General features: G+C 35.6%; 1 protein-coding gene across 1 annotated transcript in view; it reads right to left on the reverse strand.

Annotated features, from left to right (window-relative positions):
- Window positions 1-3,710: 3,710 nt before the first annotated feature.
- LOC148106914 (uncharacterized) overlaps window positions 3,711-27,621 on the reverse strand; it is a 244,756-nt gene continuing 220,845 nt past the window's right edge. The window contains exons 12-14 of the mRNA XM_087860072.1: window positions 9,597-12,130; window positions 6,662-6,730; window positions 3,711-3,752 (exon numbers count right to left, since the gene is read on the reverse strand). Coding sequence (XP_087716198.1) covers window positions 3,711-3,752; window positions 6,662-6,730; window positions 9,597-12,130 — 2,645 coding nt within the window. The remainder of the gene's footprint in view (window positions 3,753-6,661; window positions 6,731-9,596; window positions 12,131-27,621) is intronic.

A 27,621-nucleotide genomic window follows, 5' to 3' on the forward strand; every position in this document is an offset into this window, starting at 1 on the left:
CTGGCTCACACCATACACAACGATAAACTCCAAATGGATGAAAGACCTTGATGTGAGAGAGGAATACATCAAAATCACAGAGGAGAACATAGGCTGTAACTTCTTTGACATCGGCCACAGCAACTTCTTTCATGACATGTCTCCAAAGGCAAGAGAAACAAAAGAAAAAATGAACTTGTGGGACTTAAACAAGATAAAAAGCTTCTGCATAACCAAGGAAACAGTCCAAAAAAACTAAGAGGCAGCCCAAGGAATGGGAGAATGTATTTGCAAATGACACTACAGATAAGACTGGTATCCAAGATCTATAAAGAACTTCTCAAACTCAATACATGAGGAACAAATAAACAAATCAAAAAATGGGCAGAAGATATGAATAGACACTTTTCCAATGAAGACATACAAATGGCTAACAGACACATGAAAAAATGTTCAAAATCATTAGCCATCAGGGAAATTCAAATCAAAACCACCTTGAGATACCACCTTATGCCGGTTAGAATGGCAAAAATTGACAAGGCAGGGAACAACAAATGTTGGAGAGGATGTCGAGAAAGTGCATCCCTCTTACACTGTTGGTGGGAATGCAAGTTGGTACAGCCCCTTTAGGAAACAGTGTGGAGGTCCCTTAAAGAGTTAAAAATTGAGCTACCCTATGATCCAGCAACTGCACTACTGGGTATTTACCCCAAAGATACAGACGTAGTGAAGAAAAGGGCCATATGCACCCCAATGTCCATAGCAGCATTGTCCACAATAGCTAAATCGTGGAAGGAACCAAGATGCCCTTCAACAGATGACTGGATTAAGAAGTTGTGGTCCATATATTCCATATATATTCCATTATATATATGGAATATTACTCAGCTATCAGAAAGAACGAGTTCTCAACATTTGCTGCAACATGGACAGGACTGGAGGAGATAATGCTAAGTGAAATAAGTCAAGCAGAGAAAGACAATTATATGATTTCTCTCATCTATGGAACATAAGAACTAGGAAGATTGGTAGGGAAGAAAGGGATAAAGAAAGGGGGGGTAATTGGAAGGGGGAATGAAGCATGAGAGACTATGGACTCTGAGAAACAAACTGAGGGCTTCAGAGGGGAGGGGAGTGGGGGAATGGGATAGGCTGGTGATGGGTAGTAAGGAGGGCACGTTTTGCATGGTGCACTGGGTGTTATACGCAATTAATGAATCATCGAACTTTACATCAGAAACCAGGGATGTGTTGTATGGTGACTAACATAATATAATAAAAAAAACATTAAAAAAAAAAGAGTCAGAAGCTTAACTGACTGTCACCCAGGTGCCCCATGAATATATTTAATAGCACTAAACTGTACACTTAAAATTGGTTAAGATGGTAAATTTAATGTTAAGTGCATTTTACCAAAATAAAAAAAATAGGGGAAAAAAGGAAATTTGTTTTTTAGGTAATTTGTAACTATGCAAAGCACAGAAATCTACAAAAAATAATTATATTTATAGTAGCTGTTTTATGTAAACATGTAATTTGTTATTTTCTTCTTGAGGTGCTTCATCTTTAACTTAACATAAAGGAACACAATGTTGATTCTGAAAATCAGAGACTTTGTTACAAGCATTTTTTTCCTGAGCCATGGATTACTTTCTGGAACCCATCACAGCCATACAAGTGTTCCAGTTCCAAATTCTTTTAATTGTCTCTGTAGCTTCGAACAACATGTGTTTTTTTTTTTGAAACTTTGTTTCCTTATTTTTATGTACAATGAAGCTAATATTACATGTGATGATGACTCTAAAGGGTAATTGTTAAGATCAACTATTCTGTTAATGCTTCATACAACTGCTAACCCTCCATATAAATACAATGTCAAAAAACATTATGGTTTTTTTCTTCTACATCTGGTGTATCCTAAAAGTCAGGGCTTATCTTAGATGAATTTTGGACATCAGCACCTAAATGTTACTCAGGAATTTCCATCTCCATTTGTGGCATCATTGCCACCACCTCTCCTCCATTCTCCTCTGTATTTCAATTTGGTTAATGGCTCCACCATCTCCCCACATCAGAAAGCTTGGAGTTAAACTGAATTTTTCCCACTTTCTTTCCTCCTACACCACATAATCCAGTAATTACAGCCATTTCTATCTTAATGGCTTTCAAACGTGTCCTCGCTTCTCCATTCTTACTTCTTACTGCTTTATTTCAAGCTCTTATTAATTAGAGTCTGGACTACCACAACTGTGTCTTAACAGGTGTCCTTCTATCCTCTTTTCCTCTATGCCTTCTTCTTAAATCAATCCTCCACATGACCACCAGACTTATTTCTCTAAGGTGAAATCAGTCACATTGCTACCATGCTTAAAATCCTTTAAAGGTTATCTATTATCTCTGGGATAAGGTCTAAACTTTCTAAAGTCCAACAAGATTCCCACTTACTTTTCCAATCTCACTTCTCATCAACCCCAGTCACACCATGTACTATACACATGCCAAACTATGGGTAGTTCCCCAAATGTGCTATGATCTTTCTCAGCTGACTTTAAGAATAGAAACTTGAAAATGGAAATAGCAATATTTTTCACTGAAGTCTGGGACTTCTTGAATGGGAAAGGTCTTAGTTAAGGGAAGATACCAAAAAGAATATGGTGCCTATATATACAAGACAAAGTAGGGAAAAGTAGGGAGACTCACCTAGGTGGAGCAGATGGCTGTATTTAAGTAATAAACACAAGCATACAGAAAGAGTGGTGACAAATAATGAAGATCTTATAAAAAGGTTTGGTAGGTCATTGTGACTTGATTGCCTATGTGTCCTATAGTCCTCAAAGTGTATCTGGTAATTATTAGTCACAAAAGGTGGGTTTTTTTTAAGTACACCTGGCAACTCAGCCCCTGTTACTATCTGCAAAGAAAAGAAATATAACTTTCTTTTAATTATTTCACTATATTTTTCAGCTCTTTTGCCATGAGCTATAAAAGCTCTATACCAGTTTTTGAGTTGCTTTATGGCAGCTCCAGAGATAGCTTTATTGCATCCAATTCATTCATCTCTAAAACTTCTTGGTAAATGACATATGTTATCAATTTTCTAGGTTAGCAAGGTTGTATGGGATAAATAGCAAGTTAAGGAAACACTGCACAGTACTGATGAGTCTCAACTATTTTAATTATGTGTACCACACTCATAAAACAATAAACAACATTAACAATAAAATAATTTATTATGGGTGATATTAAACCTAGAGTGGCTATCACAATTTTAAAAGCATCTGTCATAAGATTTCTTAAGTGTCTATCACAATATTAAAAGCATCTGTCATACAATTTCTTAAAAGTTAAGACAATCTTCTTCTGGAGACTTACACAAAAGATGGAGATAATTTCTGCCTGAAAAATCTGACTGCACTCTTTAGTCATTAACAATACAAAATAATTTTTATATGATGGCTAGAAAGGACCACAATGTGTCCTTTTTCTAACTTCAGAGTCTGCCAGAAGCAAATAAGATGAATGGGGCAATTGTCACATGGTATTTTGAAGCAACATTGTTGGTCCCATGGACAATAAAGGCAAGGTAATGTAATGGGGAGGGGATAAAAGAATAAACATATAATAAACATTGCTCAGGGATCTCTGCAAGTTTTGAAGTTATTTGCTCATATCCTCAAAACCTTCTTGGCTGGGCCTTTGTCTTTTCCATCTCAAGGTATTCTTTTCACTAATCAGGGGTCAAGGTTTTGTCTGCTATCTGTCTGGAGGTTGAGCTGCAACAACAGGATAAAAAGAAACTTGGGAGTTAAAAGTTGTAATGAAAGAAAAAATACTTTTATCCTTAGACTACTTTAAATAGATTATTTAATATAAAATATTAGATATCATGATCCTTGGAAACTTCAAACCCATGCCCAAAAAACTACTATGACCACCTTATAATCACAGGTATAATACTGTCTCTTAAAATACTAAGATGGAACTACAGTAGTTTTCATTTTGTAACCTAGGCTTCTGCTAACATTAGGTTAACACAATATTTACTACTTGACACCTTTAATTATATATTATTTTCAATACATAAAATTAACTTTAAATTTTTCAATATAGGCTCTGATTCTTTTTCACTTGGTAGCTGTGTGATCGCAAAAAGGTTATTTGACTATATAACATAGTCTTCGCCTATAAAATACGGATAATAGGGAAAATTATGTAACTTCATAGGGTTGTTGAGAGGGTTAAAGGAACTACTACACGTAAAACTCAAGCATGCGTGTCAAATAGTAAGTGCTACTAAATCTTGGTTATGAAATGACTGCCTGAAGATTTACATTGAAGTTTGCTTATTTTCATGTGTTTTCTAACTTCAACATTGATGTCTTACTAATCTTTTGTTATGTCATATCATATTCTATTTGTAAACTATATTCAAGAGTATAAAGCCATGAAAATAATAATCATACTGAGAATTTTCTGGACCTTTTGCTTAAAACTCTCACAATTAGCAATCTTATTTGGATTTGGAGCCTTTTGCAACTATCTAGAAATGGTCTTTTCAGGGCCTAGAATAAAATTTTGTTTGCCTCATTATCACTATACAGTCAGGTAGGATGAACTACGCTTCTTGGCTGTGGTCAGTGTCCATTTGTGGTATAATATTTATGTGATAAAATGAGGTAGTGCTGGTGCTTGTTTCTTCTATTATTTCTACTTCATTTACTACTTGATCGGTCATCTTTTTATTCAGAAAGTACCAAGATAGTAAGTATGAACAAACATATTGTTCCTAACTTCTTATAAAAAAAATCGGTTATTTAAAAAAACCCCAAAATCAGTTATTTGTGATAAAAATGATCTTCTTATTAAAATCTCAGTGAAAACTCAGATGGCTATGGTCCTCAAAGTAATCCCAAAGCAGAAAAAGTTATCAATGGTGTGTGTGTATGTGTGCATGTGTTTGTATACGTTCTCTGTGAAAGGGTAAAAATGAGGTGGTAGTGGATATATCAGAAGATAAACTTTCAAAAGTCAGCAATCAGGAAGTACACTTAGCTTGACAGCTTGACACCTTGGTTACTTTCTAAATGGGGCTAGCCTATTAGGGTGTTAGAATGACCTCAGAATGGGAAAAACAGAAGCTGGTGATGAATAAGTGAGCATTTGTTAATATAGAGTGCTTATATTCTTGGTATTTGAAACTTTGAAAAGTCTGCAATTGTGTGTGTGTAAGTGTGTGTGCATGTGCGTGTGCGTGTGCATGTGCATGTGTGTGATGAGATAAGGGTAGGTCAGGAAGTACAAAGGATGACATAGAAGAAATGTTTTTCTTTAACAAATGGATTGGACCAGTCAAAACATATTGGGATTTAATGATATGATAAAAAAAGGTGAAGATTACTGAAATCGTGTTTATTATTCCACAATATCCCTCCTCCTCCATATAACATTCTTTCCTTTGTCTTCACCTCCATATAATCCTCTCTTGTTACTACCTTCTTATCCACATTCTTTAATTTTATCGAGGGACTCTATTACACTGGGTCAACAGTTTCCATCCCATAAACATTCCACTTAATGAATCTAGGTATCTTTAGAAGTGGATTGGGTTGACATGACTCATGAGAGACAAAACCTGAAATTTCATACCTTGCTTATTTAATCATTTCACATTTATTGTCTTTGATACTCAATACACCCAAATTCAGACTTAAAAATTTTGGAAAATGTAGTTTACTAATTGTCCCTCAAGTAGAAGATGAAATAAATTCAGACACAGTTGCCTCAGTTTTTTTCAAGCCTGGAACATGGCAGACTGCACAGATCCTATAGCTGTTGAATGCATCACATCTACCTTGGTGTCATTGTAACAAACATTTCTGAGATTTGAAAACCTAGTGAAATCTTCTTTTTTGAGACTAAAAGGTCTTGATTATTTAGTCAATTATTTAAGATTTATGATGTTAAGTGATAGTCTTAAATTTCTCTTAAGTTAGTCTCTATCAGTTTTTGGACTAAAGTTGATTTGGTCTGTTTTTGTCTATCTGCCCAGATAAGACACATCATCGATCCTGTGGTTACATTTGAGGGGGCTTGGGCCAAAGGCCCTTGAGACACAAGGGAAAATACATAATTTTGAAATTCCTTCAGAAAGTAGGTCATTTGCACAGATTTTCTGCAATAGGGGCAGTAATAAAGTGCACTTTATTTTGAACTTGGGGTAACTGGTTTTTCTTTGGATTGCTCATCTGGGTCACTGTAAGTTTGTGGTTGGCTCAGAAAACTATACATAGTGTAGATAAAGAGAGAAGGCTGAATTCAGTCTGAGACTTTGATCTTTTAACAAACCAACAATTGTGTTTTTTTCCCCAAACTATTCAGAGAACAATGGGCAGTTCACATGGTTAGCAGGAGGAACATTTTTTACTCAATATTATTTATTTAGTTACATTCAATTTGAGATCTTTTATGAATTAATTCCAAAAGAGGTTCCAACTCAGTTCATTGTATTTCAATTAAACACTTTCAGGACCCTATCTTATCTAACAAAGAATTCAGCAATAGGATACCATGGAAACACTTCAGTGTTATAAAGAAATATGATCAAACTGATATATAAAGGTGACTTTATGGAAAGGTTTGGTGCACAGATGACCTCAGTAAAGCAGTTTAATAATTAACAGACCTTGAGCAAGTTGATAGGAGATGATTTACTGTATCTTAGATTGAAAATCCCCAGAAAACATGTCTCCCACTGACAAAACACAGCATATCCCTAAAAAGCTAGAAAGAGAAACACTGTTTATCTGTATGTAAACATATTTAAGAAACTACAAGGCAGGACATTGCTTAGATTATCTGGAATATGTGGGTACTATACACCTAAATATGCCTAAAGTTTGGGTATAACTAAGATTTATTTCAATAAATATTAAGTGGAAGAGCTAAACCTATTCATGTATTTTAATGGCTCTATGATCAGAAAGGAAATGATACATTGGGTGGACCATTTTGAAACGAAAATATGAAAACTTCTGGCCACTTCAGTTAATCCATTTTGACATTATACTACAAATTTAGCCTCTCCTGAACCAAGACTTATCTGTAGGCTTCCTCAAATATACAAGATATTTATAAACAAAAACATTTTTGTTGGTTAATTTTGGAGCAATTACTAGAGATATTAATTTAAGAGAACTTTGGTGCAAAAAGCATAACACATTTGATTGGTATGTTCAGACATCTGTTGCTAAGAAGACCTATATAACTCTCTATAAAAACTCTGGTTATAATAGACTGTACTATATGAAAATTTCCTTCAGTATTACTACTGAATCATCTTTTTTTTAAATCTACCATAAATCATAGATGACTACTTCTTTGAATGGCCCTAATGCAATTTTTCTTAAGTACATTGGAATCTGTCAAGTACTTCAACTAATTAAATTCTTGAGTAAATTTTTTATAAATAAAAACTATTTTCAAAGTTTAAGAAATATAAGATACTACTTTTATCTATTTTATATGGAATCATATTGTTTCTTCAGAATTGTAAATAACTTCTAGATAACTTATTAAATGATATCAGGCTCTTAGTAATATAGTTCTAAAACCACCATCCATTAAAGTCAATGTTAACCCTCACAAAAAGGAAGATAATTTCAGGAGTTATGACCTTGTTTGGTTATTTCTGAAAAGTGAAACACAGTATAATAATTAATACACACATATTTCCAGCTACATAATACATTGGTGACATGTGATCTGAACAACCAAAATGTTTTCTGACCATTCTAGAAAGTCAGATGGCATTTTATTTGTTTTCACATAGTTTCTATCCTCAAATAGGCACTTTTTTCCTATTAAGATAAGTAGGCTAAAAGCACCTTAAAGGGCACTATATTTTTCACTTTGCATATTTTTGAGACTTCTACAGTGCTTAATTATTAAATGCCTATTGAAATAATGAATGAAGATGATACAAATGGCTTGACTAGATGTTCAGATGTTAAGTTGGTTGTTTGGTTCATTGTGGTTAGTAGAAAAGTTTTATTCCTTTTAAATTTAATGGGGAAAATGCCTCTGTTTTCCCTATTGCAGATGTTTATGATAGAAATATGAACAAGGATGTAATAAACCAGGACAATGTGGAAATACTGAAGCTCTGAGGGAAGGCAATCATCCATTCTTTTGGGGTGGAGGGAAATGCCCTACTTTGCAGGTAGTTTTCATCTAAGATTAAAATGATATGTTTTACATATGCAAACTTAGGAAACAAAGTTCTTATATACTAGGATTCTAACTGCAAAGTGTTCCTTAACTAGTAAGCTAAAACTTATGATAACCATATTTTCATTCATCCAAAAACAAATCCATAAAATAAACATATTTTAAAAGTTTTCATACTAACACAAAAGTTCATTTGTATAAAACAACTGGGGAAAACATCTCTTTTTTCTAATGTTAAGGCTTGTATTTTAGCAATATTATTTTTATTTCTTATAACTGGACATTACCCTTAAATTTACATAAGGTGGAGCTATAAAACTATATTTACAACTGTTTCCAGATAGATGCTTCTCTTGAGAAAATTATGAAATTCTTCTCTACTAAAATAAAAGCATTAGAGAGATAACAATTTTGTACTTTCATTTTGGTTATAAGATTATATGCCTTATTTTAAATGTATATATATATAATTGGAAGCACTTCAGTGTGTGTGTGTGTGTATATATATATATATATATATATTCAATTACACATTCTAGTAGAAGACAAAGTAATTTCTCTAGTAGAAGACAAAGTTGCACATTTATCCACACAGATACTATAATCCAAATTAATTGTATTTGTTTACCATGTCTAATGAAGAACAACAAAATAAAATGCAATGTGTACCAACTTGATTATGTCTCAATGACAGTATGGTGGTAAAGTTTCATCAAAAAGAGTATTACTTGCTGTTGTCAAAAATAGTCTTTCATAATTTAGAAATCCTAGTTTGTGCATGCAATTCAGAGTGCTAGAAGAATTTGATAAAGACTTATTAAAGATATAATTTTACTCATTTTCAGGAGAAATAAGAAAAAGCAAATTTTAATTCAAAAGTAGAAAAAGTGTAGAGTTCTTTGCTCCTTAATATTATGTCACCAAACTAATTAAAATTCTATTTATTTAATGAGAAATTAGAATATAATAGGTATAACTACTTTTGCCAGCTTCCTTATAAAATGGGATTTTGGGGGATAGTAGTTTCAAATGTCTTGATTCATGGTAATTAAATTCATTTAACTTTACTCTCCCTGCAAATAGAGTGAAGAAACCAACACTTGGCCATTGTACACTTGATGGAGGTAGTGGATGAGCCAGCCACAGTGCAATCAAGGCCATTTCTCTATTTACCAGCTGTATAGCAGATGGATCTTTCAAATGGAAAACCATGTTGCTGGCTACCAGGGTCAAAAAAGAAGTAATACTGGACATCTTGTCTCTTCTCTTGCATGGATTGCATATTCAAGTAAATTTTTAAAAGGAAGTTTTTTGGTCCAGTTCAGTGACCTAACACTCTGAATTATAAGAAATGGAGAAGAAACTTAAAGTCTACATTTATATAAACTTACCTTAAAAAATTGATTCACAGCACCTGATGATACAGCAAACTTCACAACATTTGGTGGTTCAGCTTCTACTATAATGTCAAAACTAGGGAGTGGAATATTTGAATTGGAGTGAAAGCTTAAATTGGTAAGATCCTTGATACCAATGGGATTCTGGACCCTGGAGAAATCTTTTAAAAAGCCAGATTCCTTGGCATCAAGGACATCTTTGGACTCAGTAGTATGCTTAAGGCTAACAGAATCCATGGAGCCAGCAGTGTCTTTGAGGCAGGCACCAAATTTGTGGTTATCAAAAATTGTATAATTTATACCAAGCTTAGATGGATCAGAAGATTCAGAGGTGGTCAAATTTCCAGAAGTGCAAATATATTTTGTGCTAGCAGCAACAGTGGGGGAGTTAACATTAACAATATTAGGGATGGAGGAACTGGTACTGATTTCCAATTCAGGCTCAAAGAGATTATTAATATTGCTAGTATTGGTAGAATTATGAACATTATGGGTATATGTGGCATCATAATTGGGGTTGGTGACAAGGCTGGATCCAAAGACATGAGTTAATCTAGGGTCATGGTTAGTGCCTGAAGCACAGTTGGTGCCAGGAGTATAGCTAAGGCTAATAGCACCACTGCAACTAGTTGTACTGCTAGTGTCAGTGGCATTGACAGTGGTAGCTGTAGAGCTAGGTTTGGCAGCATAATTGTTTCTGGCAATATGGTTGGAGTTGAGTAGAAGGCTAGAACCTACTGCATGGGTAAATCCTGAGACACAGTCAAGATCTGAGTCACAGTTTGGGACAGCTGCATAGTTGTGGCCAGCAGTAGTGGTGGGTTTTGTATCATACTTGGAATCAGCATATTTATTGGAACTAATAGCACTACTGTGGCTTGTAGCATCACTAGGCCTGACATTATAGTTAGAGTCAGGATCTATTTTAAGGCCAGAGCCATTGTTATTGGGGCCAGGACCATTGATGTTGGGGCCAGAGCCATTGTTAATGGACTCAGGGATGTTGGGGTCTGATCTGATATTTTGGGGGTCAGAGGTATTGTTTTGGAGGCCATATCTATTGATTTTAGAGCCAGGTCTATTTTGGGGGCCTGCACCATTATTGGAACTAGAAGTGTAGTCCAGGCCAGTTCCATTTTGGAGCCCAGAGCTATCATTTGTATTAGTGCCATTGTTGGAGTTAGCAGTACAGTCCTGATCAACACCATTGTTTAGGCCAGAGGTACTGTCTGAATTATTGGTGTGTTTTTCCCCATCAGAATCAGTGCTATATTTGGAGTTAGCATCATTGTTAGTGGTGTTATCAATGTTAGAGTCTGGTTCACCGTTGGAGTCACTTCCATTGTTAGAATCACCATCACTGTTGGAATCGGCTCCACTTGTAGGGTCAGCATCACCACTGGGATCAGATCCATTGTTTGTGTCTGCATCTTTTTCAGCATTGCTATCTTTGGGATCACTGTCATCAGGGTCAGATTTATCTTTGGGATCTTTCTTATCTTTGGTGTTGTCATCCTCAGAATCTATTTCATCTTCAGGATCTTTATCATCTTCAGAGTCTGTCTCATCTTCATGGTCTGTCTCATCTTTGAGACGAGGCTTCTCTTTGGCACTGGCCTTATCTTTGAGATTTCCAGCACTGATCAACTTAGTTTCATTGTCAGGTTTGGCCTCATTTTCAAGTTTAGCAGTAAGGTTAAACTTGCCTTCATTCTCAAGGCCAGGAACATTGCTGGTGTTGATAACACTGTCTGAGTCAGGGGTACTATGGTGGCCCATGGTATTTTGAGGATTCATGGGAAAGGTACTGGTAGCAGTAGAGCCAATGAGATTTTGAAGAGCAGAGCAACTTTCACAATGTAAATACGAAGTTGAGCCCAAGGAATATTTAGAATCCTCCCGGTGTAAAGGACAGTGGATGCCCACAGGATGCTTAGGATCCAGGGATCGAGATAAAGGGCTATTCTGAGAAGTCTTATGATGTCTAATAGATTTGGGGCTCAGAGAATACTTAGAATCCAAGGGAATTTGGAGATGTAAAGTAGAGTCAGGGTCTGAATCATCATCAGAATTTGCAAGACATTTATGAAAAGAATTATTGATTTCCATGAAACATTTGGGACACATAGGAGCTCCAGTGTCCAAAGAATATGTGTGATTTCTGTGAGGCTTGGGGTGTACATCAACCCAAGGGCTCATGGACATAGGATGGCAGAGAGGTGCTAAGTCTTCGGGGGTATAATCTTCAGTATTTATAGGAAGAATAGGATCTATTTGAGACTGCGAACTCTGAAAACTTTGTGGGAATCTGTAGCCCTTGCAATGAATTCTACATACAGAAGTTTTGCGCCTAGCAATTCTGTAATGTTTTTTATCCATGACTGTGTCTGGGTCTGGAGAAAGGCTGTGTCTGTGCCTTTCCTTTAACTTTTTCTGTGAGCTTTGATTGTCACTGAGCGTTGGAGATACCTCTTTAGATCTCACAATCTTATCATCACTCAGATATCTTACAAGTTGAATTCTGGAAACTGCGAGAAAGAGAAGAATAAAACATGAGCAAGAATAACAAAAAATAATGAAGTTTCACTTTGACATTCACATTACAACACAAATCTGTGCAAAGGAAAAAAATGCCATTTCTTTCGATAGATTACTGCTATTTGATATTTCAAAAGGAGGCCATGATCCTAAATTTTCTTCTGTCCTCTTGAGCTTATTAAGATGTAAAAAAAATGAAAGGTGGTCATTTATCTTATATTTATATACTGTTCAGATTCAGAAGGCTCATTATTTAGGAGATAACTCATTTAATAGGAATTCATTGGCACAATGTGGCCAAAATAAAACTTGCTATACAAAGTTTGACTACCACAGGTCTATATTCTTTTTTTTTTCATTTTGCTTCTAGAAATACCAGCAATTTATTATTTTCCTAGAATATAATCCCTATAATTTATACAATCTCTTTGTTTAGAGAAAAAAATTCTTTGGCTTGATATATCAAGTAAATAGGCAGAAATAAAATAAATATCAACATGACTTGATTTTAGAAAGAGAAGACTTCCTTCTACCATTTCCTCAAGGTCCTAAGAACATTTTACTTATGTTTTGACACCAAACATATAATCATACTTGGGAAAGAGTCAAAGAATGCTGGGTAGTAGTTTCCACTTAGAAATTGATAGTGGCTTTTTAGAGAGAAGGAGATAGGTCTTTTCATAAAAATTTTTTAAGAACATATAGAATCCTTAAGACAAATTCTTTTTTTTTAAAGATTTTATTTATTTATTCGACAGAGATAGAGACAGCCAGCGAGAGAGGGAACACAAGCAGGGGGAGTGGGAGAGGAAGAAGCAGGCTCATAGCAGAAGAGCCTGATGTGGGGCTCGATCCCAGATCACCGGGATCACGCCCTGAGCTGAAGGCAGATGCTTAACAGCTGTGCCACCCAGGCGCCCCCCTTAAGACAAATTCTTAATTGCACACTCATAATCTTTAGGCATTTATAAAAGAGACAACTTTAAGTAGATACATTCTGAAAAGTATTCAATAATGTTTGTTATATATGACAAAGAAACTTTTTTACTGTATAGCCCTCACAGATTTATTTCTAAGAGAAGGAGCTCATATTCTTGTAAATACATGAAGTCATTATGTTGCTTTTGAAAACATGATAGCATTTAGTGGTGTTCACATAATGCAAAAGACATGAGATTTTGATAGTGTTCATTTATGTTTTATAGTAAATACTAGAAACACAACTATAAATTTTCTATTTCAAGCCAAGTGTCAACAAATATTGAAGAAAGGTGGTAACTATAATTTTTAATGGCTCTGGTCTTCAATAGCATGTATTATATAATTTACTCATACAGTGCTATTATTATAAGTTAGTAACAAAGGCTTAACCCTGACAGAAACGAAACAAGGCAAAAAATGACGTAATTCCACTATTTGTTAAATTCATTCACATTCAAGATAATAATAGAATATATGAAAACAGTTATAAACAGTCTGGCTATAAAGCAAGTTGGAAGTATCTGGGCATTCAAGGTATACAAGGTTCTTAAACTCAATGAAACAAGAACACTGTTTGAAAAAAAGTCATATCAAGAATAAGAGTTGTATCACCAAATTGATTAATATCTTATCATGTGAGCAGGAGTAAGGCACAACACTAGGAGTGAGAAGAAAATCAGAGAGCAGTACTCAGGCTATTATACAGAGACAGAGATCTTAATTTATAAACAAGATTTTTGTTTGTTTCAAGTTTGTATTTAAATTCTAGTTAGTTAACATATGGTGTGATATTGGTTTCAGGAACGGAATGTAGTGATTCATTACATATAACACCCAGTGCTCATCAAAACAAGTGCCCTCCTTAATACCCATCACCCATTTCCCATTCAGCCCATCCCCCCACCCACCTCCCCTCCATCAACCCTCAGTTTGTTCTTTATAGTTAAGAGTCTCTTATGGTTTGCCTCCCTCTCTTTTTTCCCCCTTCCCCCGATGTTCATCTGTTTTGTTTCTTAAATTCCACATATGAGAGAAATCATTTGGTAAAAAAAAATGAATAAATTATAATCAAGAAAGTATCTCTCACTTAATAAGACTGAAGATATATCCGTGATTTCAAAAAGCAAATGGATATATTCATTTGCATAAAACTAGGGCATCTATAATGATGAATTTGTTTCTACATGATTATCTGTACTTACAATTTTGGTGTGGCTACAGCACAGAATGCATAAGGCGTATGGTAGAGATCTCTATCAGAAATAATCTAGTCTTTGGGGCACCTGAGTGGCTCAGTCAGTTAAGGGTCTGCCTTCAGCTCAGGTCATGATCTCAGGGTCCTGGGATGGAGCCGTACACCAGGCTCCCTGCTCAGCAGGGATCCTGTTTCTCCCTTTCCCTCTGCCTCATGCTCCCCCTGCTTGTATTCTCTCTCTTTTTCACTGTCAAATAAATAAATAAAATCTTTTAAAAAAGAAATAATCTAGTTTTTTCTGGGACTGACTGAGTGGAGCACAGAGAATGGAGAGGATCATGAATAACCTGACCACTGCTTTTTGCTATCTGCCACAATAGATTCAAGCCTCTGCTACAGCTTTTCTGGGACAAAGGGGAGTAGGGGACTGACTCAAGTGCAGATGGCTGATAACCTGGCTCCAGATTTTCCCTCAGTGTTACAATAAACTCTAGCTTCTGCACAAACATTGTGTGACAGATTTTCAGGAATGGGATGGTGCTTGGGCACACCCCAAGCCTCCCTGCCCCAGCGTGGGAGTGGGTGCACACATTATGTGGCCCTTTAAAACTTGGAATTTTGAATCCCAGCCACTGGCCAGAGATAAAATACAGGAGATCTGGCTGTCTAGGCATGCCGACAACCTGGACACAGACAGGTTAGGGCAGGGAGCTGATGAGGGCCTGGGTCACAGGAGATGGCTTGCTTTTCTAAGAGGGCCTCCTAAGAGCAGCTCCCAGGAGTTTTGCTCCCCAGGGACAAGAAGGCAAGGTAATGCCATATTCTACCTCCTCCACCACCCCCCTCCCTCCCGCCCACAAGCACAGCCAGACTCCTGAGAGAAACATGGACACTCTGTTGGAAGCTGGAGTCCCCTACACTAAACCCACTCCCCTGACCCAGTGGGTATTTTTAGGAGGGCTAGTCAGATGTTGAGCCAGCATGGCAGGCCTCTCCCTCAGAGCACCAGCACAAACCCCCGTATCTACCAAGTCTACTGATTAAAGAAAACTCCAAAACATCAGCTAATGGCTTAACTTCAAAAACGAATCAAAGCATACCTACTTAAAGGAGCAAACACTCCCCACTGCAAGCAAGGAGGAACTATGTAGAGGAAGGCCCAGTGGGAAAGAGAAGCCAAGACAGAACAGCAGAGTGTACACAGCATATGCCAGAATCACTTCCTGAATATGTTGTTGTTGTTGTTGATATTATTATTGTTGCTTTTGCTGTTTCTTCTTTCTTTTCCCTTTTTTCCTTTCTCTTTCTTTCTTCCTATATTTTCTGGACAAAATGACTAGAAGGAGAAATTTACAGAAAAAGAAAGAACCAGAAGTAGTTCTCTCTACCATAGATTTAATCAATATAGATATAAGTAAGATGCTGGAACTAGAATTCAAAGCAATGATTATAAAGATACTAGCTGGGCTTGAAAAAAGCATAAAAGACACTAGAGAATTTCTTACTGCAGAAATAAAAGAACTAAAATCTAATCAGGCCGAAATTAAAAATGTTATAACTGAGACGCAGTAAAAAATGGAGGCTCTAAATGCTAGGGTAAATGAGACAGAAGAGTCAGTGACTTAGAAGACAAAATGATAGAAAGCAAGGAAGCTGAGAAAAGGAGAAAGACAACTACTGGATCATGAGGGAAGGCTTCAAGAAATCAGTGATACCATGAAGTGCAATAATTGAATAGTAGGGATCCCAGAAGACGAGGAAAGAAAGAGCAGGATAGAAGGTTTATATGAACAAATTATAGCTGAGAAATTCCCTAATCTGGGGAAGGAAGAAAACATTCAAGTCCAGAAGGCACAGAGAACACCCCTCAAAATCAATAAAAATAGGTCAACAATCCAGCATATAATAGTGAGGCTTGCAAATTTCAGAGATAATGAAAAAATCCTGAAAGCAGCTTGAGACAAGAGGTCTTTAACCTACAAGGGTAGAAATATAAGGCTAGAAGCAGACATGTCCACAGAGACCTGGCAGGCCAGAAAGGACTGGCATGATATATTCAAGGTACAAAATGAGAAAAAAACAATATGCAGCCAATAATACTTTATCCAACAAGGTGTCATTCAGAATGGAAGGAGAGGTAAATAGGTTCCAGGACAAACAAAAACTAAAAGAATTTGTGATCACTAAACCAGCCCTGAAGAAACTATTAAAGGGGATTCTTTGAGCAAAGAGAGAGCCCAAAAGTAACAAACACCAGAAAGGAACAAAGATAATTTACAGAAACAGCAACTTTACAGGTAATACAATGGCACAAAGTTAATATCTTTCAATAATTACTCTGAATGTAAATGGACTAAACACTCCAATCAAAAGACACAGGATATAGTTTGGATAAAAAAAAAAAAGACCCATTGATATGCTGTCTACAGGAGACTCATTTTTGACCCAAAGGGACCTCCAGATTGAAAGTGAGGGGTGGAGAGCCATTTATCATGCTAATGGACATCAAAAGAAAGCAGGGGTAGCAATTCTTACATCAGACAAATTAGATTTTGGATTAAAGACTATAATAAGAGATGAAGAGGGACTCTATATCATAATTAAAGGGTCTATCCAATAAGCAGATTGAACAACTGTAAATATTTATGCCCCTAACACGGGAGCAGCCAATTATATAAACCAATTGATAACAAAATTAAGGAAACACATTGATAATACAATAATAGTAAGGGACATTAACACCCCACTCACAGCAATGGACAGATCATCTAAGCAGAATATCGACAAGGAAATAAGGGCTTTGAACGACACAATGGGCTAGATGGACTTCACAGGTATATTCAGAGCATTTTATCCTAAAGCAACAGAATACTTCTTTAGGAGTACACATGGATCATTTTCCAGAATAGATTACATTCTGGCTCATAAAGCAGGTCTCAACTGGAACCAAAAAACTGGGATTATTCCCTGCATATTCTCAGACCACAAGGCTTTAAAACTTGAACTCTATCACAAGAGAAAATTTGGGAGGAACACAAATACATGGACAGTAAAGAGCATCCTACTAAAGAATGGATGGGTCAACCAGGAAATTAAAGAATTGAAAAGAATTCATGGAGGTAAAAGAAAATGAAAACACAACAGTTTAGAACTTTGGGATGCAGCAAAGGTGGTCCTAAGAGGGAAGTGTAGAGCAGTATAGGCTTTTCTCAAGAAAAAAGAAAAGTCTGAAATATACAAGCTAACCTTATACCTAAAGGAGCTGGAAAAAGAACAGCAAATAAAGCTTAAACCCAACAGGAGAAGAGAAATAATAAAGATTAGAGCAGAAATCAATGAAAAAGAAACCAAAAGAATAGAACAGATAAAAACAAACAAACTAGGAGCTGATTCTTTGAAAGAATTAACAAGATTGATAAACCCCTAGTCATATTTATCAAAAAGAAAAGAGAAAAGACCCAAATAAATAAAATCACAAAAAAACAGGAGAGATCTGGGGTGCCTGTGTGGCTCAGTTGTTAAGCATCTGCCTTCGGCCTAGGGCATGATCCCAGGGTCCTGGAATTGAGCCCCGCATCGGGCTCCCTGCTCTGCTGGGAGCCTGCTTCTTCCTCTCCCACTCCCCCTGCTTGTGTTCCCTCTCTCGCTGGCTGTCTCTCTCTGTCAAATAAATAAATAAAAATATTTAAAAAAAAGAAAAGAGGAGAGATCACAACTGAGACTGTAACAAACAATTATAACACCAAAGACATACAATTATAAGAATGTAATATGAGGAACTATGTTCCAAAAATTAGCAATTTCTGGAAGAAATTGATGCATTCCTAGAAATATATAAACCATCAAAACTGAAACAGGAAGAAATAGAAAACCTGAACAGACTCATAATAAGCAGAGAAACTGAAGCAGTCAACAAAAATCTCCCAAGAAACAAGAGTCTAGAGCTGGATGGCTTCCCAGGGGAATTATACCAAACTTTTGAAGAAGAATTAATACCTACTCTTCTGAAGCTGTTTCAAACAACAGAAATGGTAGGAAAACTTCCAAACTCATTCTATGAGGCTAGCATTACCTTAATCCCAAAGTCAGACAAAGGCCCAACCAAAAAGGAGAATGACAGACTAATATCCCTGATGAATGTGGATGCCAAGATTCTCAGCAAGGTGCTAGGCAATAGGATCCCACAGTACATTAAAAAGATCATTCACCACACCCAAGTGGGATTTATTCCTGGGCTGCAGGTGGTTGAATATCCACAAATCAATCAGTGTGATACATCACATTAATGAAAGAAAGGACAAGAACCATATGATCCTCTCAACTGAAGCAGAAAAAGCATTTGACAAAATACAGCGTCCTTTCCTGATAAAAACTCTGCAGTGTATGGATAGAGGGAACATACCTCAATATCATAAAGGTCATATATGAAAAGCCCACAGCAAATAACATTCTCAAAGGGGAAAAACTGAGAGCTTTACTCCTAAGGTCAAGAACATGACAGGGATGTCGATTCTCAACACTGTTGTTCAACATAGTACTAGAAGTCCTAGCCTCAGCAATCAGACAACAAATAGAAATAAAGGCATCCAAATCAGAACAGAAGAAATCAAATTATCATTCTTTGCAGATGACACAACATGCTATGTGGAACATCCAAAATACTCCACTTGAAAATTGCTAGATCTCATACAGGAATTCAGCAAAGTGTCAGGATATAAAATCAATGCACAGAAATCAGTTGCATTTCTATATACTAACAATGAGACAGATGAAAGAGAAATCAAGGAATCAGTTTCTTTTACAATTGCATAAAATACCATAAGATACCTCAGAACAAACCTAACCAAAGAGGTAAAGGATCTGTACTCTGAAAACTATAGAACACTTATAAAGGAAATTTAGGAAGACACAAAGAGATGGAAAAACTTTCCAAAATATTGTTAAAATGTTTATGCTACCCAGAGTAATCTATACTTTCAATGCAATCCCAACTAAATATGTTCAACATTTTTCACAGAGCTGGAAGAAGATAATCCTAAAATTTGTATGGAAGTAGAAAAGATCCTGAATAGCCAGAGGAATGTTGAAAAAGAAAACTAAAGCTGGTGGCCTCACAATTCCTTACCTCAAGCTATATTACAAAACTGTAATCATCAAGACAGTATGGTCTTGGCACAAAAACAGGCACAGAGATCAATGGAACAGAATAGAGATCCCAGAAATAGACCCTCAACTCTATTGGCAAATAATCTTCCAGAAAGTGGGAAAGAATATCCAATGGAAAAAAGACAGTCTTTTCAATAAATGATGTTGGGAAAATTGGACAGTCACATTTAGAAGAATGAAACTGGATCATTTTCTTACACCATACACAAAAATAAACTCAAAATGGATGAAAGACCTAAATGTGAGACAGGTATCCATCAAAATCCTAGAGAAAAACACAAGAAGAAATCTCTTCGACCTTGGTCACAGCAACTTCTTGCTAGACACATCTCCAAAGGCAAGGGAAACAAAGGCACAAATGAACTATTGGGACTTAATCAAGATAAAATGATTTGCACAGGAAAGGAAACAATTGACAAATCTAAAAGGCAAGCTATGGAATGGGAGAATATATTTGCACGTCTTATCAGATAAAGGGCTAGTATACAAAATCTATAAAGAACTTATAAAAATCAACATCCAAAAACCAAAAAATCATGTCAAGAAATTGGCAGAAGACACGAACAGACATTTCTCCAAACAAAACTTACAAATGGCTAACAGACACATGAAAAAATGCTCAATAGCATTTGGCATCAGGGAAATAGAAATCAAAACTACAATGAGATACCACCTCACAACAGTCAGAATGGCTAAAATGAACAACTCAGGAAACAACAGATGTTGGGGGATGTGGAGAAAGGGGAACCCTCTTACACTGTTGGTTGGAATGCAAACTGGCATAGCCCCTCTGAAAAAAGTGTAGCGGTTCCTCAAAAAGTTAAAAATAGAGCTACCCTATGACTCAGGAATTGCACTAGTATTTACCCAAAAGATACAACCATAGTGATCCAAAGGGGCACCTGCACCCCAATGTTTATAGCAACATTGTCCACAATAGCCAAAATATGGAAAGAGCCCAGATGTCCATTGACAGATGAATGGATAAAGAAGATGTGAGATAGATAGATATATATTACTCAGCCATCAAAAAACGAAATCTTACCATTTGCAATTACTTGGATGGAACTAGGGGATATTATGTAAGCAAAATAAATCAATCAGAGAAAGACAATTATCATATGATTTCACTCATATGTGGAAATTATGAAACAAAACAGAGGATCATAGGGGAACAGAGGGAAAATAAAATTAGATGAAATCAGAGAGGGAGACAAACCATAAAAGACTCTGAACTATAGGAAACAAACTGAGCGTTGCTGGGGGGAAGGTGTGGGGGGATGGGATAACTGGTTAATGGGCATTAAGGAGACACATGATCTAATGAGCACTGGGTATTATATGCAATGGATGAATAACTGAACTTTACTTCTGAAACTAATGATACCCTAGATATTAATTAATTGTATTAAATAATAACATTAGAAAAAAAATTATATAATGCCTTTTTTACTTTTTGTGACTTTTAGGGGAGGAGATAAAATGAATAAAGGACAACAAAGTAGAATCTTAATGACATTATCAGAGCAGAATGGTGGTTTCTATTTGATTTAGAGAAATCAATATTGTATGTGTAAGAAAGAGCATTAGCTTTCAGTCAACAGCCTGTGTTTGAGAATTTGGTTCTGTCAGTTTTAGTGATATGATTTGGGAAAGTTGTACAATACTCACAAGCCACAGTTTCTTCAGCTCTAAAACAATTATAATTATATCTACCTTTTAAAGTTGTCGTGTGGGTTAAATGAGATACTCTACAAATGTTAGACGTTTTTACCTTCCCAAGATAGAAGAGTATAATACTGTTGAGACTGTTGTGCTAGTTTTTTCCCCTTGTGAATCTTATGTACCTAGTGATTAGCAACCAATTTTGCACGATTATGGTAATTCTCCTAATTTTCTGAATGTTAGGAAGAACATGATTGTTCAATTACAAGGACTAAATTATAGGCATTTTAAATTTATATATATATATATATATATATATATATATATATATATATATATAATACCAATTATAATTCCATTTATAATTCCAAGAAGTCCAATACCTTTACTTTCCACACTATTGTACAGAGTGAAAATAAAGCTGATTTATCCTAAATGTTGTTACTAAAATATTAAATAAAGTGGTATTTATTTAAATATAATTTAAGGAAAGAGTTATGAAAACGAAGTATTAACACAGCAAGATTATGACAAGTACAAATTCTTACAGTGACCATTTTAGTAATAATAATTGCTAATAGCCTGAATGATATGTAATGATACTCATGTCATTAACTTTGAAAAAATGTCTTGATATTCACATGAAAGGAAACAACTCTTTTATATTATGTTATGCTATGTTACGTTATTTTATTTTATTTTTTAATTTGATTTTTAAATTTAAATTCAAAATTAACATAGAGTGTATTATTAGTTTCAGAGGTAGAGTTCAGTGATTCATCAGTTGCATATAACACTCAGTTTTTATTACATTATTTTAGTTTTTTAAAGGAATAAAAAACTATTTATTGACCACTGTTTACCAGTAGTTACAATAAAGTAAACAACATGCAGTTGGATAACATTCTGAATACCACAAATTTATTTTTCCTGGTTTCTGCTGAACCAGTAACTCAAATACTGAGATTGAGCTTACATGTAAAGAATGAGTTAGGGTAAAGATAAAACATGCAGGTCAAGAATTTAGAGTACAGACATTTGTTCACCCATTTATCCCAGCAGGTCCTAAATTGCCAACATCTCTAACCTTATGATTAAGTTTCCATGAATGAAGTCTTAGACATTCCATGAATCATGACCTTTTAGTCAATACAGCACAGGGATTTCAACTTCTTGAAAAGGAGTGGTTTACTAGAATGAACCTTTAAATGTCCATTTAACTACGTTTTGGTTACCTAATTAAAACACACCACAACTTGTTTTGTTTTCTCATTTGGGTGGGGAGGTGGTTGGTAGTGATAAAATTTTCCTTTCAGGGATCTTGCAAATAAACTTGCATTTATATGACTATAGATATGGCTATGGATTCTAGTATGGCTGTTTTTAAATTGTCCAATTTAAATTGTTTACATTATACTTAAATTGTCCCATTAGTTACAAAACTTGAAAGGCTAAAGCTTCAGGAAAAATTACAATTTAACTTTACATGATTTATTTCTTACATTGTTGAAAATGACATTATCACAGAAACATGGGCTTATCCATGGTTGTGAAGTGCTGTTTTTTTGGTGAATGTTAAAGAAAGATAGATGGAAGGAAGGTAGGAAGGCAGGAAGGCAGGCAGGCAGGAAGGCAGGTGGGAAGGAAGGAAAGAAGGAAGGAAGGAAGGAAGGAAGGAAGGAAGGAAGGAAGGAAGGAAGGAAAGAAATCTATTTACCTATGTATTTTTATGTAAACATACACAGACCCAAATAAACAAAAAACCCAGAATTGTCCCTAGGCATATAGGAGTTAAACACAAAATTCTGACTGAGTAATGACTACAAAGATTTCCCCCAACATTTAGAAAATGTGTTCTCAAATGCAGGTGAATAATATACCATGGTCTCAAATATTTATGCATATATTCTCTCTCCTTTTTTCCCCCTTTGCTCATTTGTTTGTTTCTTAAATTCCACATGTGAGTGAAATCATATGGAAAAAATTCCACACCCATGGATTGGAAAAACAAATATTGTTAAAATGTCTATATTACCCAAAGCAATCTATACATTTAATGCAATCCCTATCAAAATACCAATAGTATTTTTCACAGAGCTATAACAAACAATCCTAAAATTTGTATGGAACCACAAAAGACCCCAAATAGCCAAAGCAATCTTGAAAAAGAAAACAAAGCTGGAGGCATCACAATTCCGGACTTCAAGTTATTTTACAAAGCTGAGTGATCAGGAAAGTATGGTACTGGCACAAAAACAGACACATAGTTCAATGGAAAAGAATAGAAAACCCAGAAATAAACCCACAACTATATAGTCAATTAATCTTCAAGAAAGCAGGAAAGAATATCCAATGGAAAAAAGACAGCCTCTTTAACAGATGGTATTGAGAAAACTGGGCAGCTACATGAGAAAGATTGAAATTGGATGACTTTTTTACACTATACACAAAAATAAATTCAAAATGGATGAAAGACCTAAATGTGAGACAGGAAACTATGAAAATTCTAGAGAAGTCAGTCAGTAACCTCTTTGACATTAGCCATAGCAACTTTTTTCTAGCTACATCTCCTGACACAAGGGAAACAAAAGCAAAAATAAACTATTGGGACTTCATCAAAATAAAGAGCCTTTGTACAGGAAAGAAACAATCAACAAAACTAAAAGGCAGCCTATGGAATAGGAGAAGATATTTGCAAATGATATACCCAATAAAGATCAGCATCCAAAATATACAAAGAATTTATAAAACTCAACAAACAAAAAATAAAATAATCCAGTTAAAAAATGGGCAGAAGGCATGAACAGATATTTTTCCAAAGAAGATATACAGATGGCCAACAGACACATGAAAAAATGCTCAACATCACTCATCATGAGGGAAATACAAGTCAAAACTATAATGAGATATCACTTCACACCTGTCACGATGGTTAAAATTAACAACACAGGAAACAACAGGTGTTGGAGAGAATGTGGTGAAAGGGGAACCCTCTTACACTGTGGAAATGCAAACTGGTGCAACCACTCAGGAAAACAGTATGGAGTTTCCTCAAAAGGTTAAAAGTAGAACTACCCTATGATCCAGCAATTGCACCACTAGGAATTTAACCAAAGATACAAAAATACTAATTTGAAGGGGCACATTCACCCTGATATTTATAGCAGCATTATCAACAATAGCCAAATTATGGAAAGAGCCCGAATGTCCATCAACTGATGAATGGATACAGAAGATGTGGTATGTATATACAATGGAATATTACTCAGCCATAAAGGAGAATGAAATCTTTCCATTTTCAACGACATGGATGGAGCTAAAGAGTATAATGCTAAGTGAAATAAGTCAGTCAAAAAAACACAAAAAACAAATGCCACATGATTTCACTCACATATGGACTTTAAGAAACAAAACAGATGAATATACTGAAAGAAAAAGAAAAAAAGGCAAATCAAAAAACACTCTCACCTAAGGAAAACAAACTGAGCATTACTGGAGGGGAGGTGGGTGAGGGGAAGATTAAATGGTTGATGGGTATTAAGGAGGGCACTTGTGATGAACATAGGGTGTTGTATCTAAGTGATGAATCACTAAATTCTATACCTGAAAGTAACATTACAGTGTATATTAACTAAACTGGAATTTAAATAAAAACTTAAAAAAAACTATTTTATTTCTATATACTTGCAATTAAGAATATTTGAATAAAATTTAAAATTAAGTTTATAATAACATTAAAAAGAAAACTTTGCAATAAATTTAATAAAATAGGTTCAAAAATCATACTTTAAAAAGTATAAAACATTATTATTTTTTTTTATAATAACATTTTTTATGTTAGTCACCATACAGTACATCCCTGGTTTCTGATGTAAAATTCCATGATTCATTAGTTGCGTATAACACCCAGTGCACCATGCAATATGTGCCCTCCTTACTGCCCATCACCAGCCTGTCCCATTCCCCCACGCCCCTCCCCTCTGAGGCCCTCAGTTTGTTTCTCATAGTCCATAGTCTCTCATGTTTCATTCCCCCTTCTGATTACCCCCCTTTCTTTATCCCATTCTTCTCCTACTGATCTTCCTACTTCTTACGTTCCATAGATGAGTGAACCCATATGATAATTGTCTTTCTCTGCTTGAGTTATTTCATTAGCATTATCTCCTCCAGTGCCATCCATGTTGCAGCAAATGTTGAAAAATCATTCTTTTTTGATAGCTGGGTAATATTCCACTGTATATATGGACCACATCTTCTTAATCCAGTCATCTGTAGAAGGACATCTCGGCTCATTCCACGATATAGCTATTGTGGACAATGATGCTATGAACATTGGGGTGCATATGGCCCTTCTCTTCACTATGTCTGTATCTTTGGGGTAAATACTCAGTAGTGCAATTGCTGGATCATAGGGTAGCTCAATTTTTAACTTTTTAAGGGACTTCCACACTGTTTTCCAGAGTGGCTTTACCAGTTGCCAGGTGCTGGATCATAGGGTAGCTCAATTTTTAACTTTTTAAGGGACCTCCACCCTGTTTTCCACAGTGGCTGTACCAACTTGCATTCCCACCAACAATGTAGGAGGGATCCCCTTTCTCCACATCCTCTCCAACAATTGTTGTTTCTTGCCTTGTCAATTATTGACATTCTAACTGGCGTAAGGTGGTATCTTAGTGTGGTTTTGATTTGAATTTCCCTGATGGCTAATGATTTTGAACATTTTTTCATGTGTCTGTCAGCCATTTGTATGTCTTCATTGGAGAAGTGTCTGTTCATATCTTCTGCCATTTTATGATTTGTTTGTTTGTTTCTTGTGTATTGAGTTTGAGAAGTTCTTTGTAGGTCTTGGATACCAGTCTTTTATCTGTAGTGTCATTTGCAAATATATTCTCCCATTCCATGGGCCGCCTCTTAGTTTTTTTGACTGTTTCCTTGGCTGTGGAGATTTTTATCTTGATGAAGTCCCACAAGTTCATTTTTTGTTTTGTTTCTCTTGCCTTTGGAGATGTGTCATGAAAGAAGTTGCTGTGGCCGATGTCGTAGAGTTTGCTGCGTATGCTCTCCTATAGGATTTTGATGGATTCCTGTCTAACATCGAGGTCTTTCATCCATTTGGAGTTTATTTTTGTGTATGGTGTGAGACAGTGGTCAAGTTTCATTTTTTTGCATGTATCTGTCCAATTTTCCCAGCACCATTTATTGAAGAGACTGTCTTTTTTCCACTGGATGTTTTTTCCTGCTTTGTCAAAGATTAGTTGCCCAAAGAGCTGAGGGTCCTTTTCTGGGTTCTCTATTCTGTTCCATTGGTCTATGTGTCTGTTTTTGTGCCAGTACCATGCTGTCTTTGTGATCACAGATTTGTAGTACAGCTTGAAATCCTGCATTGTGATGCCCCCAACTTTGTTTTTCCATTTCAACACCTACTTGGCGACTTGGGGCCTTTTCTGGTTCCACACAAATTTAAGGGCTGTTTGTTCCAGTTCTTTGAAAAATGTCATTGGCATTTTGATCGGGATGGCATTGAAAGTGTAGATTGTTCTGGGTAGCATGGACATTTTAACTATGTTAATTCTTCTGATCCATGAGCATGGAATATTTTTCCATCTTTTTGTGTCTTTTTCAATGCCTTTCAAGAGTGATTTGTAGTTTCTAGGATATAGATCCTTTATGTCTCTGGTTAAGTTAATTCCAAGAAAACATATGATTTTTGGTGCTATTGTAAATGGAATGGATTCCTTAATTTCTCTTTCTTCAGTCTCATTGTTCGTGTATAAAAATGCAACTAATTTCTGAGCATTGATTTTCTATCCCGCCACATTACTGAATTGCTCTATAACTTGGAGTGGATTCTTTTGGGTTTTCCATATAGAGTATCATGTCATCTGCGAAGAGAGACAATTTGACTTCTTCTTTGCTGATTTTGATACCTTTTATCCCTTTTTGTTGTCTGATTGCTGTTGCAAGGACTTCTAGTACTATTTGAATAATAATGGTGAGAGTGGGCATCCTTGCCGTGTTCCTGATCTTAAGGGAAAGGCTTCCAGCTTTTCCTCATTGAGAATGATATTTGCTGTAGGCTTTGCATAGATGGTTTTTATGAAATTGAGGAATGTACCCTCTATCCTACACTCTGAAGGGTTTTAATCAGGAAAGGATGCTATATTTTGTCAAATGCTTTTTCTGCATCTATTGAGAGGATCATATGAACTTGACTTTTTTCTTGTTGATATAATCTTATTGAAAGAAATTTTACAAGATCTAAGCTAATGGAAAACATACCATGTTTATGGATCAAAGGATTTAATATTGTTGAATGTCAATACTTCATAAATTAATGTACAAATCAACATAATCTCTATCAGAATCTCAGTTGACTTCTTTTAATGAATCCACAAGCTGATCCTAAAACTTATATGTAACTGTAACGGACCTAAAATAGCCAAAACGGTCCCAAAAAAGAACAAAGTAGGAGTA

The sequence above is a fragment of the Ursus americanus genome, chromosome X, assembly GCF_024610735.1.
Source record: "Ursus americanus isolate L20-20 chromosome X, mUrsAme1.1.p, whole genome shotgun sequence".
Classification (NCBI taxonomy): Eukaryota; Metazoa; Chordata; class Mammalia; order Carnivora; family Ursidae; genus Ursus; species Ursus americanus.